This window comes from Leishmania panamensis (genome assembly GCF_000755165.1).
Source record: "Leishmania panamensis strain MHOM/PA/94/PSC-1 chromosome 35 sequence".
NCBI classification, from domain to species: Eukaryota; Euglenozoa; class Kinetoplastea; order Trypanosomatida; family Trypanosomatidae; genus Leishmania; species Leishmania panamensis.
Window position 1 is genome coordinate 548,690 of NC_025882.1, and position 19,572 is coordinate 568,261.

Consider the following 19,572-nt stretch of genomic DNA (forward strand, 5'->3'; position numbering starts at 1 on the left):
CGCGCAGATCCACGTAAATCATCATGCTGAACAGGCATACATTCCGCATGCTACAGTCGTGAAGTACGAAGTGATGGCAAAGAAAGAGGAAGGTGAAGGAGTGAGAAGGAGAGGGATGGGTAGGTGGTGGGTTGCCGCGACAAGCACGCGAATACACACACATAAAGAGAGAGACATACCTCAGCACATCGAAACGCTCCATCTTGCATATGCCAAAAAGAGAAGCCCTCACGACTACACACACACACACATACACACAAACGCACGCGAAGAGAAAGAGACACGTGTATCTACATAAAAGTGAAAAGACAAGAGAGGCAAGAATGCTTTCACCCACCGCCGAATCCTTCGGCATCTCACACGTCGCGCAGCAATAGCCACGTAACGAACGAGGCCCACCAAGAGACACACACCCAGCGGCACAACATACAAATGGAAGCAAAACATGGCAGGAGTGACTCTGGGCATGCGTAGATGGCCCAGCAGAAGATATGGCGAACAAGAAGGCCACTGAAGAAAATGAAAGGAGAAGGACTGGTGCAAGTCGCTCGATCAGTTGCCTGGAGCACACCATATCGGAGTCAACTTGTCACTCTTCCTCGTTTTCGTTCTTCGCGTCTTCTTCATGTTGTAACGTCGGATTTACTCCTTCGCAGGCAAAGCAGACATGTCGTCGTCGCCGTCGCCGATGCCCAGAACGTCCTGAATCTTCTCCATCCAGAGGTCGCGCTCAATCTCGCTCTTCGTCTGGAACGACAGGCGCTTTCCCGTCTTGAAGGCGACGGCGAAGACGAAAGAAGCATTGCAGCCGGTGTACTTCGCAGGAACCGGGAACGCGTCCTCCAGCTCTGTGAAGGGCGTGGAAATGCACTGCTGCTCCATCGTCTCCTTCGAAATGGCTAGTACCATGTCCAGGGTCTTGAACTTGGGGTTCATGTCGAGCACCGTCTGCCCATCTGCAAGCTCGGCGCGGATGCACAGGTAGCGCTTCTTCCACACCATATCGCTGCTCTGCTTCTTTACGGTTCCCTCGTGAATGGTGAGGCCGCCCAGCGTCGTCGTCAACGGGGTTGCGCCTTCGAGAATGGTAGTGGACACGGCAACCGAGCTGCCTGAGCTCTCCTCCATCATGCGCTGGATGTTGCGCTTCTCGGTCACTAGCAACCGCTTCGTCTCCTGAATCTGGTTTGAGATCAAGTCGCGCAGACCGCCCTGGAAAGCCGGTTGCGTCTGCACAATCTCCAGCAGGCCAGACAAGAAGAGCTTGCAGATGGGCATGTTCAGCAAGCGGCTGCTGGACGGACGGCGCGTCGGGTCACCGCTCAGCAGCGCCGTCACAATATCTCGCATCTCTGGGCTAATGTTACTCGGCAGGGGGTCAAAGCGGCCCGCAAGCGTCTTGTGCATGACTTCGTGCATGTTGGCGCCGTCGAAGGGGCGCTTGAGCGTCAGCAGCTCGTACAGAAGCACACCGAGGGAGAACATGTCCGCCTTCTTGCTATACGGACAGCGGCGCCAAATCTCCGGTGCCACGTAGTAGGGCGTGCCGCAGAACGTGCGGCCAACATCATCACTCACGGTATTGGCATACATCTTACTAAAGCCGAAGTCCCCAAGCTTCACAAGACCATTGCTGCAGAGCAGAATGTTGGCGCTCTTAATATCACGGTGAATCATGTGCTTTGAGTGAACGTGGTGCACGGCCAGCAGCACCTGTAGGAACAGAAGACCCGCCTCGTGCTCGCGGAACGTTCGACCTGTCCGAGCACGACTCTTGATCTCTTGGCGGAGATCACCGGCGTTGGCGTAGTCCAGCACCAGCGCAATCATCTGCACCATCTCTGGGTTACCGGCATCGTGTTTCGCAAGATCCTCGTGGCACTTGACAATCGAAAAGAAGTTGCAATTGAGCAGGCAGTCTACCTCTGCCTGCGCACGGTTTTTGTCAGCCTCGGACATGCCTTCCATGTCGACGCACTTCACAGCAAATCCTTCTCCATCAGATACACGCTTTGCACACAGAACCGTTCCAGTAGCGCCAGAGCCTAGCACGCGGCTAATCCAGTACTTCTTGTCCTGCTCGCGTGCAGTTGCCTCGTCCTTGGCAAACGTCTCGGGGAAGCTCCGGCATACACGGCCGATCATGGCGTCCCCAGCGGTGCTCCCCGACATTTCTGCTTTTCAGGGATGACAAAACGAGGAGCTGAAGAAGGAAGTGAGAGAGAGAGAGGGGATCCACAGGCGTGCTGCTGATGCCCACCGCACTAAAATAGCCGTGAGGAGGTAGCGTGAACAACAACAACAACAAAAGAAAACGTGTTATTTCTGCTTCCTGCGCGAGAATCACAGCTGGACGAAAAGAGTAGTAGACTCAGAGATGGAGGGAGGTTACAGAGACAGCTGCAGGGAATGAGTAGTCCTCGTACACAGGCTAGGATTATTTTTTTTCCTTGTAGAAAACACGACGCACCAGTGCGATAGCCACGAGAGGGTGAACTGAGGTGGAGGGAGAAGGAGGGAAAGAGAAAGCGTCGATACGGCGAACGAACAAGAAAATGATCTAATTATGCTCTTGACAAGCTGCTCACCCTCTTCTTGTGTGTGTGTGTGCTATGGTGTAATTTTTTTTTTTCAGTGCTATGGCTGGTGGCGAAAGATGTCCAGAAAGGGGAAGGTCAGAAGCCAATGGAAGCGAAAGAGCGTGTGCGTGAAATGAAGAGGTAGAAGAGACAGAAGAAGACGAGTGAGCGGGAGACAACACCGTATCATGTCCAAAGCGCAATCACCTCGCTTTGATGTTGGTTTCAAAGATTGGTGGCGCACAGAGTAGTCCTTACTGTGATGAGCAGAGGCACAGAAAGAGGGAAAGAGTGCACGCGCCTAAGATGGATACGAGGAAACGATTTCAGACATATCACCGCCGGTTGTGCAACACTGCCAGTGGGGTTGAGAATTCCGTTGTGTGTGGCTGTTAGCCGAACCTGTAGCACCACTCCCTCATAGAGGTGCTCCCTCCGCTCTCTCGAAAGAAGTATGTCAATGCACATCTGAGCAGCCCAATAACGTCACCCAGCATGCAGCAATGAAGCCTTTCGGATGTAAGAATACCCCCACGACAGGGAGAAAAAAAAAGAAAAAGCATGCACACTTTTTGCAGCAGTCCCTGTGTATACGCCGTTGGCAGCATCCCATCATTCCGCTCGACTGCATTCCACGGCACAGTCCGCACACACCCATCAAGCGCACAAAGGACAGAATCGATGCTGCAAGAACGTGCGTAGGGAAGAAAGAAGTACTCGTGCGTTGACAAGCGCACCACTGTGGGCACACACCCATACACGTACTTCCTTGGAAAAGGTTTCCAAGAGAAGGAGTAACGGACATGTAATGGGAAGTCACAAGATAGAATTGGGAGAAAAATTCATAGCGCCGGATGAACAACCCCAATGCGGGGCCCCCACCCTTCAAACGTCCCATCGCAGATCCGCAGCACCACACCCCAGCGCACACACACACACAGAGAGAGAGCACATCATATTGTACACACCGTCATTTTAAACGGAAAAGGGGCTCCAAGAACGATCTCGCAGAAACACAAAAGATGTGAAATAAAGCAGAACGAATAGAAATGAGGGAGGCAGAGAGAGAGAAACGATGTCACCGATCACATCACTAATTTGAAGGGGAAAGCCAACAGGCAAAACAAAAGTTCAGCGAGAGGAGTGTACATCTATAGATGAAAAAAAATACACACACACACACAAGCACAGGCACCGAACCCGAGAGATCAGAAGTGCAAGGAAGAAATCGGTGGAACTAAAAAATCAACACGGTCCGACCTCAGTCACCAAGATGCGATGTTTACATAATGCGCTACTACCATAAGTGGCTGTGAGTGCCCAGCAGCTACACGCCACCCGCAAATCCCTCCTCACCGCACCCCCTTCCTATTCCTTCGCACTTCCGCTCTTAGCGGTATATTCTTTACAAGTGCCAATTACAAAAGGTACCCGGTAAACGAAGAAGGACAAGGGAGTAGCGTGGAAAACGAGATGAGACGAGCCGTCGCCTGAGATGCGCAGAAGGCAGTCGTTACGTTGGTCACTGTTGGACAAGTGGAGATGAAAGGCTGAAAATAAGAACGAGGTTGTGTGGCACAAACAGGAGTGCCAAAGCAGGAAGCGAAAAATGAAGAAAGGGAAAGCGAATAAGGCAGCTTCCACTTTCTGGGTGCCGATGCAACGGTTGTGAAGCGTAGCTCAAATCCGAAAAAAAAAATGGAAAAGAAAGTTCCGCGCCTCAAACAACACACGGAGGTTGGAGTAAGTGGACGTACTCATGAGCGTTTGCTCCGCTTCACGACTGCCCTTTTCTCAGAAGGTGCCCGGTTCCCGGTCTACACTCCGTCACTCAGTCATCCTCATCCCCGATGCCAAGGAAGCTTTGAATAGCCCGCATCCACTCATCGCGGTCTTTGTCGTCCTCCGCGTCAAACAAAATACGTCGACCGTTTTTGAAGGCTACAGCGAAGGCGTGTGCGGCATCCGAGCCGGTGTATTTGCTGATGACTTGAAAAACATCCTCCAAGTCAGAAAAGGGGGTCGAAATGCACTGCTGCTCCAGCGTGTCACGTGACAACGCCTGAACGAGCTCGAGTGTGACTAGGCAAGATGCCACGTCACCGGTCAGCGTGCGCCCCTTCTCTACCTCGCCGTAGATGCACACATAGCGACGCTTCCAGCTAAGGTCACTGCTCTGCTTCATCACGGTGCCTCCGTGCAAGATAAACCCAGTGCGATCGGGTGAGTCGCTCAAGGACACCTTTACAGTCGTCAGGAGCACATCCTCCATCGACATCGGTTGGCGACGGCGGTCCACCTGCAGCTCCTCTTTTGTCTGCATCAACTGTCGCGTAACCGTCATTTCCTGCTCGGCGGAAAAGCCGCCAAGCTCCCCGCCCTGAACGATTTCCCGCACAACGGAGATGTACAGCTTGCATGTCGGTGTGTTCAGCAGCGTCTTACTAGACGGACGCCTTTTGGGCTCGCTCTGCAGTAGTGTCGCTACGATGGTCTGCATCTCTGGGCTAATGCTGTCCGGCAGGGGGTCAAAGCGGCCTGCAAGCGTCTTGTGCATGATTTCCTCGATATCCACGCCGTCGAAGGGGCGCTTGAGCGTCAGCAGCTCGTACAGAAGCACACCGAGGGAGAACATGTCCGCCTTCTTGCTATACGGACAGCGGCGCCAAATCTCCGGTGCCACGTAGTAGGGCGTGCCGCAGAACGTGCGGCCAACATCATCACTCACGGTATTGGCATACATCTTACTAAAGCCGAAGTCCCCAAGCTTCACAAGACCATTGCTGCAGAGCAGAATGTTGGCGCTCTTAATATCACGGTGAATCATGTGCTTTGAGTGAACGTGGTGCACGGCCAGCAATATTTGGATAAAGAGCAAGCCGGCCTCATGTTCCACGAAGGGGCGGTTCGCCTTGCTTCGGTTGCGGATCTCTTGGCGGAGATCACCGGCGTTGGCGTAGTCCAGCACCATGGCCATCATGGAGACGTTCTCCGGATTCCTCTCGTCACTGTAGACAAAGTCTTCATGACACTTGACAATCGAAAAGTAGTCACAACTGAGAAGACAGCACACCTCACCCGACGCGCGCATGATCTCCTGCGGCGTGTAGCCTTCTAAGTCCATCACCTTAACCGCGAAAGGGTGGTCATCGCGAACGCGACGGGCGTAGAGCACAGTGCCGGAAGTGCCAGACCCCAGCACAACGTCCAAGTAGTATCGGAATGGATGTGAGCAACGACTTTCAGCAGGACTTTTTTCCTCCTCGGTGTCCACGCCGAAGGTGGCAGGGAACGCGCTGCACACCTTTTTGATTAGTGCATCACTGGGTGCCGACATCCTGGGCAGTACCACACTCCGACCTCACCTCTTTTCCCTCTCAGTCAAATCTGTACTTTTACATGCGGTGTGCGTGTACGCCTTCTGGACAGGATTTGGCACAAGACTGAGTCCGCTCCACGCTGCGATGATTTCTGACACCGCTGTGTGCTGGTGCGGTTCGTTGCGTCCTTTTTCTTTGTTATGTGCCTTTTTCGGAATGCCACAGCGAAGTGCAGTCGAACGGCTTCGTTAGGAGAGCGACAGAAGACATAACGGGAGGGTGGCAAAGCAGAGAAGCAAGTTATGATGTCAGCAGGTTGCTCACGCAGTCGTAACGATGACAGAAGAAGAAACAGAGACCTGCTACCTTGTACGACGCAGGCCTGCGGAGGCCGGGGGGAGTTGACGTCAGCCTAGGTGAGTTTCTTTCGATCCTACCCTTTTTGCTGGGGTGTTGAGGACGAAGAAGAAGGTTATGCAGGTGGTTCAGCGATACACAGACGCTTACTGTTGTGGATTCGTTTGATGTTCTTGTGAAGGATGGCACGACGACCTGAATAAGGGGGTAGGAAAAAAAAGGTAGCAAATGAGATACGACTGTAGCCGTAGCGCAACCACAAAAGCTCAGCCCGTAAGAAGCAGATCACTCTATACGAGGTAAGTCCGAGCGTATATTCTTCTTCTTGGTCTCGTGTGTGGGTAACTGGGTCTGACGATATACACACAGAGAGGGAAGTGTGGGTGAGGGAAAGTAGAGAGCCGCTTAAGAATAAGGTCCTGATGCAAGCAGAAAGAGAGAGAGAGAGAGACATGCCCTCTGTGGATCGACGTGGAGAGAGACGCATTGGAGCGCTTGAAGTGTGAATATGCCAAATATGAGTAGGGATGTGCACATCATTCAAAAATGAGAAGGAAGACACGACGGGGAAAGGGCAAAAAGCGTATACGAAAAGACTCACCACAGATTCCGACCAGAAGAGAAAAAACTCAAGGGAAGGACGGAGGAGCGGGGGGGGGGGGGTAGAGAAACAAAACAAAAGATAACAGACCAAGAAAACGACGGAAAAATGAGCGAGCCGGCATAACGAAACAAACATGAGAAAACAACGAAAGACTCAGCGTATGGGTAAGGAGAAAAAAAGGGAAAGAGAGCCAGACACCTTCCCGGGAGCCCCAGCAGACGCTCATTTATTTCGTGATGTTTGTCTACTGTGTCCCTGGCCTCACTTGCTGTGGGACGCGTGAGGTAAACAGACGTGTTGCGGCTTCTCTTTAATACCCAATTTATTCGCGACTGCGCCTCAGGAGCTCATCAAAATAGAGACGATAAAGTGAAGAAAAGAGAGTACATGGGCATAACACTCATCAAAGAAAATGTAACGATAAAGGAGACGGGCGCAGGGCACGTCCAAGTGGCACACACACACACACCTCCCACCCCTGCGTCGCAGGTCGCTACGTGGTGCGTCCCCCTCGGGGTGACACGCAGACTTTCCACACCAGTGGGGAGTGAGTGGACGGGTAGGATACGTTCGAGCCACACTGGTACTTTGCCTATCATATGAATGGCACAGGTATGCTCACTCTCGCCAGTGGCTCCGACGCCACGCCCTCCAGGCCCTGGCCACCGACATGAATAGTGATGCATCGCTCTGACCTCACTACGTCGTAGGGACTTGACCCAGGGATACCACGCACTGAGGTGGTTCAGCATTGGCAGGGATGGGGGGGTTGTCTGGCTTCCTCACAGAGAGTGGGGGTAGTGAGCCATGACACTATGCTAAGATATCCCCCGTCATCAGACATCATCAGCGAAACCAAGGAAACAAAAGGGGCGCCTGGTAAACGACCTCCTTTCCATTGCAAGCTCGACCTTCGCTATGGCCCGCAAGGACTCGCGAATAATTCACTCCGACCCAGTCCAGTGACAGTCCTCACCAACGTAAGCCGCATCGTCAGTCGCCTTTCGCAACAGCTCGGCATCAGCTGCCCCTTGAGGAAACCCTCTATTAGGGAGTGATGAGCAGGGTGGCGCCGCGAATATGTAGCAGCACATTCCGCACCGTGTCGAGGAACTCCGCGTGCAGGCCTTCAAGAACTGCAATCACGCTGTTGTCGGTACATGCTGTGGGCTTGGCTAAAGTACTGGCAGCAGCCCATACCCACGTAATCGACTGAGCCACCGCCACGCTCCACCTTCCCCCCTACCCGTTGGAATGGTGTGCTGTCGCTAGTATGCATCACTCCACTGGAAGATGTACCTGCTTCCCCTACTCGCAGGCAGCGGCAGTGCCATACTGTGCAGCAGCATCTGGCGGCAAACGCCACGAGCACGTTCTCAAAGTCGGCCTGCTTTCCCTTCGCGGCGGGTGGGGGTCAGACCGGGGACAACACTCTCTGGGACAGTAGAGCTCCAGTGCAGTGCAACCGTGCACACGTATCCACCTTTCACGTCCTCCACTGCAGCACGGGCTCACGCCCCGTGTGTGTCACACAAAAGGGGTAAACCGTGAACGATTCCGTCCACTGAGCGCGAGCTCATACCTCGCTCCTTTCCATGGCTCGAGTGCGAGCTACATTTTAAACGAGGGGTGCTGTTGGCGGTGCGTGAAGTTCGCAGACCGGCAAAAGCCTCTCGCAGAACGAAGCGGTGCGCGCAGCTGAAGAGCATTTTGGGGGTGTCCTCATGCTGCGTTTCTGCCTGCAGGCCATTCCCTCTGTCGCCTAGCCTTGACGGCTGCGGGTGTTGCGGCCGCTCCTCTTCTGGTGGCAGCGCCAATGGGGCCTTCCCTTCCGTCTCGCGAGTAACGTTCAGCAACGCTGTTTCACAGTTTGTGAGACCCTGCGGCTCCCGAACACTTGCTCTTAGCTCCTCTTCCTAGGGAAGACATCAGCAACGATGACCTGCATGGTCACGTCCCTTATCGTAAGATGGTGGCCAATAGCCCAGGTACTGCCGCAGCGTTGGGTAGGACGTAGGACTGGTTATGTCCCTCGGTTGATTGGCTGGCATTCCACTCTCTGTCACAATCCTTGCTAAGCCTTTTTCTTTTTTGCTGAGACTAGCCCGCACTGCGGGTTCAACTGCTTGACCGTTTCGCACACCTGCCATCTGCGTGCCACGTTCATGAGCACACCCTTTGTGAGCCATCCGGCTTGACATCAATCTCCGAAGAAGCTTGCTACCCTCATCTTCTCTAGGTGCGGTTCCCACGCTCGTCGGAAAGCACCGTGTGCCACCCTGCGCAGTGACGTGCGCCCTTCCATCAGTAGCCTGTAGTACTCACCTCTATTGGATCTCCCTCCCGAAACAGGGGCCTGAACGCTCAGGAAGTTCAACTGTTTTTTTTTTTATTCAGCCTCGATGAGCCGCTTGCTCAACTTGTCGTGCTACTGCTCCTTCGCGAGCCACATGTCATCACGCAATGCTGTACGCCTCTCTTCAGGTTCGTCTCGGAGAGTGGTATCGTAGAGATGTTGAAGGCAGTGGAGATCTTGTTAGCCCGAAAGAAAAGTAAAACTCACCAGAGCGAAGTGAGCAGAAGGCTGTGTAGGACGTTTGATCTGTTGGCAGTGGTGGCGGAGAGGGGGGGACAGCCAAATAACGAAGAGAAGTAGTAGAGAGTAACAAGAGAAAGAAAAGGCGGTGACAACATGCTGTGCATTGCCTTCCGATGAAGTGACCTCGCAAACGCGAGATCACAGACTCCAGACAGCCAACAACTCTCACGAGCCACTCCGTACCGAATCCATCTTCCTTACCCGCTCTCCTTGTCTACAATTGGGTTTGCCTTACATTCGTTTTCGTCAACGAACAACACAAGCAAGAAAAAAATGCAAAGGCACAAACAAATGGAAGCACTCAGGTAACGCAACGCAAAGCAGCGGAGCTCAACAGCAGCACCACAGCCGTCACGTAAAGAGGGAGAGGCGCTTTCGTCTAGAAGTCTCTTCTCGCCTCCTCTTTCAGAAGAACGAGAGGACGAGGAGGAGGAGGGGGGTGGTAAAAGAAAGGCCCTAAGCTGCGTATTTGACACCGGCAACTACCAGTCACACACCGCACTGTGCGTTGGCGGAGGAGGTAAGAAACCACACAACTGAGAGAACGCGGGAGGAAGCTGGAAAGGATACACATTAATGCAGAGACAGGCCTCTTCACTTTCCCTCTGAGAGGTGCGAGAAACACAGGGCTATGCTCTTCCGTCTGCCCACTCTGTCCCCCCGGCATGGCCTCACCTCCTGCCCACCCGCAGCCCCGCAGGCTGCCACGCGCGTGCATCCCTCCCGGAGGCGGCTCAGACGCCCCGCACCAGTGGGCGACGAAAGCCGGGTGAGATGCACACGCGCCGACGCCACGCCACGCCACCCAGGCCCTGGCCACCAACGACATCAACAGCAAGGCGTCGCGCTGAACTCCCCCTGCGTCGACGGCGCTTGACCCTGTCACCGCCAGAAGCGGCCCGGCACGTTGTCAGCACTATGAGAGGGGGAGGGGGGCTGCTGCCCGACGTCCCCACAGAGAGAGAGTGGTGGGGATCGTGAATCGTGGGGATACCATGCGCTGGGGTGTTCCCCTGGTCAGCAGGGAGCTGACAGTGAGAATCAGAGCGAAAAGAGAACAAAGTGCGGGAATAAACGGCGTGGAGGCACGAAGGTGCTCAACCATTCATGCTCTTGATGAAAGCGGCGAGAGAGGGAGCTACCTGCATAAACGAGCACGCACATGGCATGCCAGAAAGAAGGAAGGGAGAGCGAGAAAACGAAAGCGAGAGAAGGACGCGCTTGTGTTCTTGTTGGTAGTATTCGTGCCTTCCCTAGCTCGACTTTGACTCCTCTCCTTATCCCCTCTCCTACTAGTACCTTCCCTCGGCCCCACGGACATGACGCGCTGCCTCTTGCATGACCTTTGCAGCGCCCTTCTTCAAAAGCTGTCCCCGCAGTCGCGCCTTAATGTCGCCGAAGTCAGCAATACTGGGCCGCTTCAGGGGCACTGTGGACGCCGCGACATCAAAGTTGCCTCTGGCCTCGCCTTGGGGCCGCGCTCTCCAGGCGTCTACGAACAGCGCCAGAGCTCCGACGTAGCACTCGCAGCAAACATACATGCCAGGGTAGGAAGAGGGATGTGGCACAGGCCGTGTCGTTTTAGCGAGAGTCGCCTGTGATGCGGAAACGGGGAGTCTAGCGTTCGCCACCTTTTGCATCTCATCGTCAAGAATGTGTTGCCCAGCCGCGTCCAGCACCACCGCCGTGAAGCTGAAGCATACCAGCACAAATGGCAGCTCATCGGAGACTCCACCTCCCTTCGCAGTCGCTGGTGGCGCACTGCCGCAATGGCCATTAGACAGTGGCGGAGATGCCCTTTCGTTCGCTGGGTCTCGGCAGAGTTGCCACAGTCGCTGCGCGAATGCGGGGTAGTAGTCGATGAGATACAATAACTGGATCACACCGAGGACACCCGTTGCTCGAACATCGGTGGCAGGATTGGCTCCTTGAAACCCGATTGACTCCCATTTCACTGTCGTAGGCGAAAACAGCGGCAGGGGAGCGTCTGAGGAGGATGGAAGTGGATTCCCATTTGTATTCACCCACGGAATGTTGCCCGTGAGAGTATTGAAGACTGTGAGTAGCATACGGCGATGGGTGGGAAGCTGCAGCGAGAGGGACTGAGACTTCAGAGCGCGTATAATCCGGAGATGCTCTTCGGGTCCCCCAGGGGTGGAGACGGTCGCTTCCGCAGCCGCCACACCGTTGCGCTCTTCACGAGTCAACCCTCTAGGAGACGGTGGGCTGGACTGTGGTTGCTTCCCGACTGTTGCCGCAGCACGACCTTGGTCACTGCAACACCAGAAGATGGAGATAAGGCTTCTTTTCTTCAGCTTCGGTACTTCTATGGCCTGCGGCGACAGCTTTGAAGAAGATTCAGCCGTCTTTACTGTCTCCCCCTTGGCTATGAAGGCCGCACTCGTGTCGGCAGGTTGCAGCTTCTTCGTCAGGCTCAGATAAGCTTCGTAGAAGGTGATGGGCGGCAGCGCGAACGAAAGCCGCAGCGACGGGTCGCTAAACGCTGTCGTCGGATCCACATCGACGTCCTCGTCGTCCCAGATTCGTGGCGAGGAGCGAGCAGTTCCGGAGAAGGAGAGTAGCTGTGGCATAGGGACGGCTGCTCGATTATCCGCAAGAAGTGCGTTTCTGTCGCCAACCGCGCGAGCGTAGAATCCTCGCTCGGTATCGTCCATCAGGCTGATTGGAGAGAAGACACCTTCATCGGTGGCGTCACCACCGTCGGTGGTGTAGGCGAGGCGTCGGCTTGCCAAGGATCCGTATGCAACAGGGCGCCCGAAACTACCAAAGGACATGGCAGACTTGTCTCTCGTTCGAGCGGTAGCCGTTGAAGGCTCTGACAAGATGCTCGTCGGAGGCTGCAGCAGCGTGTCGGACATGTCAAACCGCAGCGCGGCGGATGTAGAGCTGTCCTTATGTACACTCGCAGTAGGTAACTCGACGGTCATTCTCGCATATACGAGATCGAGTTGTCTCACAGCCTCTTCGCGTAGCACCGGGGGCTCGCCCTCGACTTCGCCGCGATTGCTCTGTTGCTCTGCTGCAGTGGAAGGAGACGAAGGGGATGAGAGGGTCGAGCTACCCTCTTCCACTGAAGGGCTTTGGTACGCTCGAGTGAGCCCCTCAATCGATCGCGGCAGCACCGTCGATACTGGAGCTGAGATGTGGGCACGTCCACCACCTCCCGTGAGTCGCCTCAGCGTACGCGCCGCCAACAAAGACGATGATAGGCCACTGGCACTGCAGACCGGCTCACAGGACTCACCGGCTAAAGGAGCAGGAGCACTTGCCGCAGTCTCGCGTGCGTCATGATTTGGTTGAGCTGCCACGGGCATATCTGCGACGCTTGCCACCGCTTCCCACCCAGTCGTCCCTATTGTCGATAAGGCGGTTGGGTGAGTGAAAATCAAGTGGGAGTGGGCTCCAGCAAGGCCGCGATCTTCCGCACCGGACAGGTCGCTCGGACTACGCCAACCGAGGGGGGCGGTGCTGTCAGCGTCTCGCCTGCCTGTTGTCGCAAGTGCTGGTGATGCGCCACTTGTGGGTGGAGACAGCAATAAAAGAGGGCAACGAGGTGCCGCAAAATGATCCACGCCAGGAAACGTCTCCTCCTCGGCTCCTGCGCGCACCATAGGATCCCGTGACCGTGAGGACCTACCCGGCGTAGTGTGATTCCCCTCGTCGCCGCCTTCACGGAGGAACGAAGTCTGAATGGTAAAAGTGGTCGACGGGGCCGCGGCCATCGTCGCTACGGGGGTGTTCTGTAGACTTTCAAGGGAAGCTACCGTACCGTGGAATCCAGATGGTTCACCAGCGCTCAAGCTTCCTCTGCTCTGCGCCGCCATCCCTGTCATCTGTGTGGTCTGTTCGTTGCGCATGAAGCTTGGTGGAGACAGCAGCGGTGCTAGCATTGCTCCGGGAGCCAAACCGATAGCTTGAAAGGCGTCCACATTCGGATACGCAGCAGTGTGGTCGTCACAGCCTTCCTCGAACTGCCCTTCCGCCTTGGCGGATGACTCCGCAGCATCCTGCTCGAGGTGTTCGCGGCGATACCTTTTCAGAATGGCATTCGTGCGTAAGAGTGACATCACCACAGACGCATCAGTAACAATAGAACAAAGCACCAGAATTGACCAATCCGCAGCAACCATAACAGGGAAGCCGCCAGCTCCACAGCAAGCCCGTTGCAGAAGAGAATCAGTTGAAGCAGTAAAGAAATGAAGGCGAAAGGACAAGAGAGAAAAAAGACCTGAAAAAAAAACACTCAAAAGGGCACAAAAAGCGTCGAAGAAGATGTCATAAAGTTCAGCTAAAGATAGGAATGATTCACTCTGAGAGCTGCACTCGCAGAAGTCGAGTGGCGGCTGGATGAGTGTCTGTGGATGGGTGTGTGGGTGTGTGTGTGTAGACCGTTGGTTGAGTTTCCGCCTGCACATGCGGCCTCTGTCTACCAAACGCTCGCACGCCACCGACAGGCACCTCGACGATGATTCTGTCGCAGAGAGATGGACCTGCACAGGCTCAGGGGTAGAAAGCAAAGCCAGCAATACCGCGCTGAAAAGATGCCTGAGGGTAGAATACCCAAAGCACGATGAAAGCCTTTGCGGAAGCCCTCCAAACAAAAAAAGAAACAAGGGAAATCCTCACTAACGTACGCACGCACAGGTTGTAGTACTAACGCTTCAGGGATGCTCAAACTCGTGCAGAACGAAACTCTGTGGAGCAACAGCCAAGTTGGGGGCACATACCAACGTCAAACCCCGCTCGCGTCACGAAGCGTGATAAGGAGAAAACAAGAGGAGGGAAAGACTCCGCGGTAAGGAGAAAGAAAGAGAAGAGAGAGTAGATGATGGAAAGCGATGTGAAGAGAGCCACAGTTGATGCTTTTTTTTTGCGGCGAAAACCAACGTCGCCTCGAAGAAGCACTGATTATCGGTAGGTCACATTGAGCTGATACACACGACCGTGATCCTCAGCCACGCTTGGGCTACACACTATGGATGCACCCACGAGCACACCAGTAGGAATTTTTCAAAGAAGTCACCGGCGGTGCACACTACTTTCAGGGCACTTGCTCTGCTTCGAGTACCCTGAGCATGTGCTCTACCACTAGTTAAACTGCTTGGAGTCTTTAAAATCCATCGTGTAATACCCGCTATTGCAAGATACATCACTGCAAGTTTGCTCTCACCACTCCCGCACACGCCAAACACAAAGCATATCGACAGCCCCTTTCTTTATTCGATGAGAAAATCGGATCACTGACCCTGCTGACCAGGGGAACACCCCAGCGCATGGTATCCCCACGATTCACGATCCCCACCACTCTCTCTCTGTGGGGACGCCGGGCAGCAGCCCCCCTCCCCCTCTCATAGTGCTGACAACGTGCCGGACCGCTTCTGGCGGTGACAGGGTCAAGCGCCGTCGACGCAGGGGGAGTTCAGCGCGACGCCTTGCTGTTGATGTCGTTGGTGGCCAGGGCCTGGGTGGCGTGACGTGGCGTCGGCGCGTGTGCATCTCACCCGGCTTTCGTCGCCCACTGGTGCGGGGCGTCTGAGCCGCCTCCGGGAGGGATGCACCGCGTGGCGGCCTGCGGGGCTGCGGGTGGGCAGGAGGTGAGGCCATGCCGGGGGGCAGAGAATGGAGGCTCTGAGAAGAAACAGCTCGCATGTTATGGCGATTATTGTTGACCAGTGAAATGGCCGTTTTCCAATAAGAATACAAAAAAAAGAAATTAGTAATAAAAAAGAGTAGCGAGCAGAGCAGCATTCAGGAGAGCGAACGAGACGGGAATAGGGCCCACCCGCCAACGCCACATAACGACAAGAGAAAGGCAAATCCGCATGCATGGCGAAGGGACCTGAGCACCACACGAATAAGAAAAAAAAGGGGTGACTACACCAACAAGGCGCACATTTAGGGTCAGTACAACAGAAGAAACGCAAAAGGAATGGCCATACAAAATAAGAGTAACGAAGAAGAAGCGACGTGTTGTCAGGTAAACACGAGCAGCAGCTGTGACAGGGCCAGGCCTCCTTGACTACTACTAGACTCCTCCCCACTCCTCCTGAGCCATTCATTTTGGCCTTCCATGCACGCCCGTACTCCACCGCGGAGCATCTGCGAGTCTACTGTTACTCCTTCAGTAAACAGATGACTTACACTCACAGCCTCTTTTTTTCTTTCAAGAGAGAGAGGGGGGGGGTGGAGCTGGTGCGCAGAGAAGACACTGGTGCTGCGTAAAAGCGAAACGCCTGACTGACCAGAAGACTCACAAGGTACTTATTAGTTGCGAAATCACGGAAGAGGGGTGAGAAGAAGGAAAGTGACAAGTACGGAGGGAGGCCTCAGGTTCTGTCGCTGATCGCGTCTGAGTGCAACAGCAACGCAACGAAGGGAAAGAAGAAGGGGGAAAAAAAGCGGTATCGGGGAGAAACGAGGGAAGGGGGGGAGGAGGAGGAGGAGGATAGAATAGCACCACAATCGATGATGAGAACACATCGTCGAAACGTCAGCAGGAAAATAAAAAAAAATAACAAGACGAATCAGCACGCCCACACATCAGCCGGCACGTTGCCATTACGGCGAGAGTCACAGCGACGCAACTCCTCGGCGTTAGCACAACCATCAACGTTGTCGCTCCCCCTCTCCGAAGCCACTGCTATGTAGTGGAAGGCCAACATTTCCATGCTCGTCCCCCTGATGTCAACGTGGGCGAGGAAGTTTGACAGTACGCTGTACTGCTGCCTAGGGTAGCGCAGCCGTCACCCGCGGGCACACTGGGGGGAGGGGTGGAAGTACGTTAGCGCGAAAAAGCACGCAACACCGTCCAGCGATGCAGCCACCCCGGGAGCCTCTACCGAAGTGAAATCAAACATCGTATCCACTGCGACATGAACAAGAGAGAACAGGCTGAGGCGAACCAATCCGTTTCTCTGCTGCGCAGGGAGACGGGGGGCGATCTCAAAAAAGGGGAGGAGGTGGGGAAGTATATTGCCCCATAGAACAGCCTCGTACACGCCATTCTCCACTGCCTAGAGTAACGGAAAAGCACGAGGGGTATGGGTGCACGCACCAGGCATCGCCAGAGGATCTACTGTGAGGCGCGCGCAAAGCTGGGAGAGTAGTACTGAAGAGAGGGTGCGGAAGAGGCGACCGCGTAGTTGCACGAACACCGCCAACCTACTCACGCAACGGCTAAAGAGTGAGGTCCATGTAGCCCTTCAGAGACCTCACTGCCAGCGAGGGCGAGAGAGAGCTGCCATTGGCTCTGCAGGTCCATCAGCGCCACGACCAGTGAGTTGTGTTACGCCTTACTTCACTTCTACTGCACCACGACAATGCGCATGTAGTAGTAAATGTCGTTCCCACGGCAGCGCTGCATCTGCCGCCACAGCATATCGCGCATGTTTACGGAGTGGAAACAACGGAGTCCCATCTCGTCAACGCCGCTGCTCTGAGGCCGCTCGTACACCAGCGCTGACATTGCCCTGCGCTCAAATGTTCTCGTACATCTCAGGCAGTTGCCAAGCCCCGAGGCCCAGCCTCTCTGCCAGTGCGCCGTTATGACGAGCGTCTACACTGATCCACTTACGCATCGAATCGCACCTTTGTACATCTACACACTACTCCTAGTCGCAAGTAGTGCGCCAGTCGCCGCAGTCCAGAATCTCGCATTGCACAGCGCGGTACGAGGCACTGATACTGGCGGCGCCCCTACGCCTCACATCACCGAGCGGTTTGAGGGCTCCCATGGCCTCCACAATTGCATCCAACATCGCCACAGTCCATGCCAGGCTTGCACTGCGGTGACTGCATGCCATCCACGAGACCCCGGTGTCCAGCATCGTGTACTACTTCTCCAGTCCAGCATGGTGGAACTGGCTTCGAGCCATTTCCTATTTCTTCACGTTCGGCAAAGCAGGCAGTCTCTCTACTGCCTCTTGGGAAAACTGCAGGATGAAGTAGGCCTCCGCACAGTCCCCATCCTCCACAACCAGCGCGCTCATCGACTGTGGCAGAAGGCTGCACAGCGTTGTGCACACCAACAACCCCATTCTCCATCGTAAAAACGTCCACAGCTGTCTCGGGGTCCGCCACAGAGGCTACACATGCGCCGGCCAGCATGCCAGCTGCACTGTCCACATCCCCGCCTGCGAACATCAGTGCCTGCAGCACCAACACACACACACACACACACACACACCCGCCATCGCGTCAAATGCGTCCTAGGGAAACGTAAATGTTAGTACTTCGCCTTCGCTCACCGACATCGCTGCACCCTCTCTCCTCATCAACAGCACCCGCAGCAGCAGGCTCGCAGTTCAAGTTCGCAGAGTCCGGTGGACGGAGCGTGCGCTGACACAGCCAACTCTTCTGGCCATCGCACGCGCGATCCCCCACAGCAAGTGTCGTACAGGGTGCCAGTAAAACCAATAAACGAAGGCAGAACATCGCGGCACTCTTCCGAAGCAGGAGCGTCCTTGTGGCTCGCATAGGCAGCGGACTCTCCCAAAGTGAGCTGCTCCATTACGCAGTAACCCCGCCTGCTATGGAGATACAGTTCTTTGTACTGAGAATACTTGCGGATGCCCACTTGGCTGACCTTATAATCGTGATAGCCTGCATTCCTGTACACATAACAGCCAAAGAAATGCCCTGCACACGCCCCCTCGGCAGCTCCGTCAATAACCGCACATCGCCCAACTCACAGTATTTCCTCGCTATCTCACGCGAGTGCTTCACTTGTCTGAGCTTACGCATTTCAACCATGCTTTCACTCGAATCCGGCGTGGGGAGAAAATTTCTCTCGGGTGACGAAACAGCCGAAAGCTCCGCCTCCTTCTGCCACCTCTTCACCAGTAGCGAGTTCGATAACGAGCGCCTCATCGCCTGCACATCGGTAGCAAAAGTATTCATCAGCTCCTGCGCCGCGACGGTCGCCCACTGTTTCAGTCACTGAAAGGCGCGAGCGACGCTGTGTGTGTTTCGCACTTTAGAGCTCTCGAGTGCTGTGCATTGCTGGAACTCCGCGCGGCTCATCAATTCCTTCACCAATTGCTCCTGGTCCCTAGGTGGTGACGAGATAGCGGTGTATCTCTGTACGCGTGGTGAATATGGAAAAGCACGAGGGAGAGAAAGAGAGGGGAGTGTTTTGTATCGGCACTAGTGAGTCTATCTGTGTGTGGAAGGTGGGGGAGTGTCGTTGCGTGGCCTCTTTTACCCATGGCCGTGCGACAGTTGAAGATTATGCTGGCTTCCTGTGTGTGTGCAAAGAAAGGAAAAGGGAATCAAGGATGCCACAAGGGGGCAAAATCCAAAAGTAGTGATCCCCGTGTGAGCATGGCGACCGTGGTGAAGACAAAGAGGCATTCGAGGCCGTGTAAAAGCAAAGATGGCCTGCGACCGTAAGTGACTGACGTTTCCGCTCACAGTGCAAGCTGTATACAGACAGCGCCTTCGCATTCGGCAGCGTGCTGCCAGCACATCCGCAGCCAGCACCCCCAAGACAAGAGTCGGCAGAAGCGGGGTGACACACGACCTGCTGACAATGGTATGGCGTCGTACAGAACAGTAACAAGGCGCCAGCGCTTTTGTGGGTGAAGCATGCGAGCGACCCCAGTATGGGGAGAAGGGGGAATAGTTCAGAGAGTAACTCCACAGTCTCTGCTAAGCACACCCTTCTTCAGTTGATGGCTGGCCTCTTTAATGGATAAGTTGAAAGAAAAGACGGTGGGGGCGGCGTCCCTTCTGATGTCCCCACTACACGCAGCCACGCACAACCACCCTCTCAGCGTTTCTTTACCGCGCCACTTACGCTTCACTCTCGCCCTCCCCCCCTCTGCCACACACATAACACACAGAGAGAGAAGAAAACACTGAAAGCGGCGGAGGAACCAGTTACTGGAGAAGAGAGGATGGGAGGACATAAATCTAAGCGGGGATAGTCAAGTGAGAGCCAAAAAAAAAGAGCAAAACAGCGATGGCAAGAAACAACCCGTACACATCACCCCGCAACAACAGCAGAGAAGAACGCACAGCACAGTGCACCAGACAGGCCATCGGGAAAGGTCCAGTAGCAAAGGGGCGGGAGAATGGGGGGCGATCTAGACG

The 19,572-nt window shown here is 54.9% G+C and overlaps 3 protein-coding genes across 3 annotated transcripts, besides 3 other annotated features; all 3 read right to left on the reverse strand.

Moving 5' to 3' along the window:
• Positions 1–642: 642 nt before the first annotated feature.
• On the reverse strand, positions 643–2,172 carry LPMP_351550 (nima-related protein kinase, putative; the record flags this gene model as incomplete). The annotated part of the gene is made up of 1 exon (XM_010704790.1): positions 643–2,172. The coding sequence occupies one exon, from the start codon at positions 2,170–2,172 to the stop codon at positions 643–645; it is 1,530 nt and encodes a 509-aa protein (XP_010703092.1).
• A 2,238-nt stretch (positions 2,173–4,410) lies between these two features.
• LPMP_351560 (serine/threonine protein kinase, putative) lies at positions 4,411–5,916 on the reverse strand (the record flags this gene model as incomplete). The annotated part of the gene is made up of 1 exon (XM_010704791.1): positions 4,411–5,916. One exon carries the CDS (start codon positions 5,914–5,916, stop codon positions 4,411–4,413), a length of 1,506 nt encoding a protein of 501 aa, XP_010703093.1.
• Positions 5,917–7,314: 1,398 nt separating this feature from the next.
• Positions 7,315–7,700: a repeat region.
• Positions 7,701–10,109: 2,409 nt separating this feature from the next.
• Positions 10,110–10,485: a repeat region.
• Positions 10,486–10,751: 266 nt separating this feature from the next.
• LPMP_351570 (ELMO domain-containing protein 2) lies at positions 10,752–13,547 on the reverse strand (the record flags this gene model as incomplete). The annotated part of the gene is made up of 1 exon (XM_010704792.1): positions 10,752–13,547. One exon carries the CDS (start codon positions 13,545–13,547, stop codon positions 10,752–10,754), a length of 2,796 nt encoding a protein of 931 aa, XP_010703094.1.
• A 1,177-nt stretch (positions 13,548–14,724) lies between these two features.
• Positions 14,725–15,053: a repeat region.
• The last annotated feature ends 4,519 nt before the right edge of the window (positions 15,054–19,572 follow it).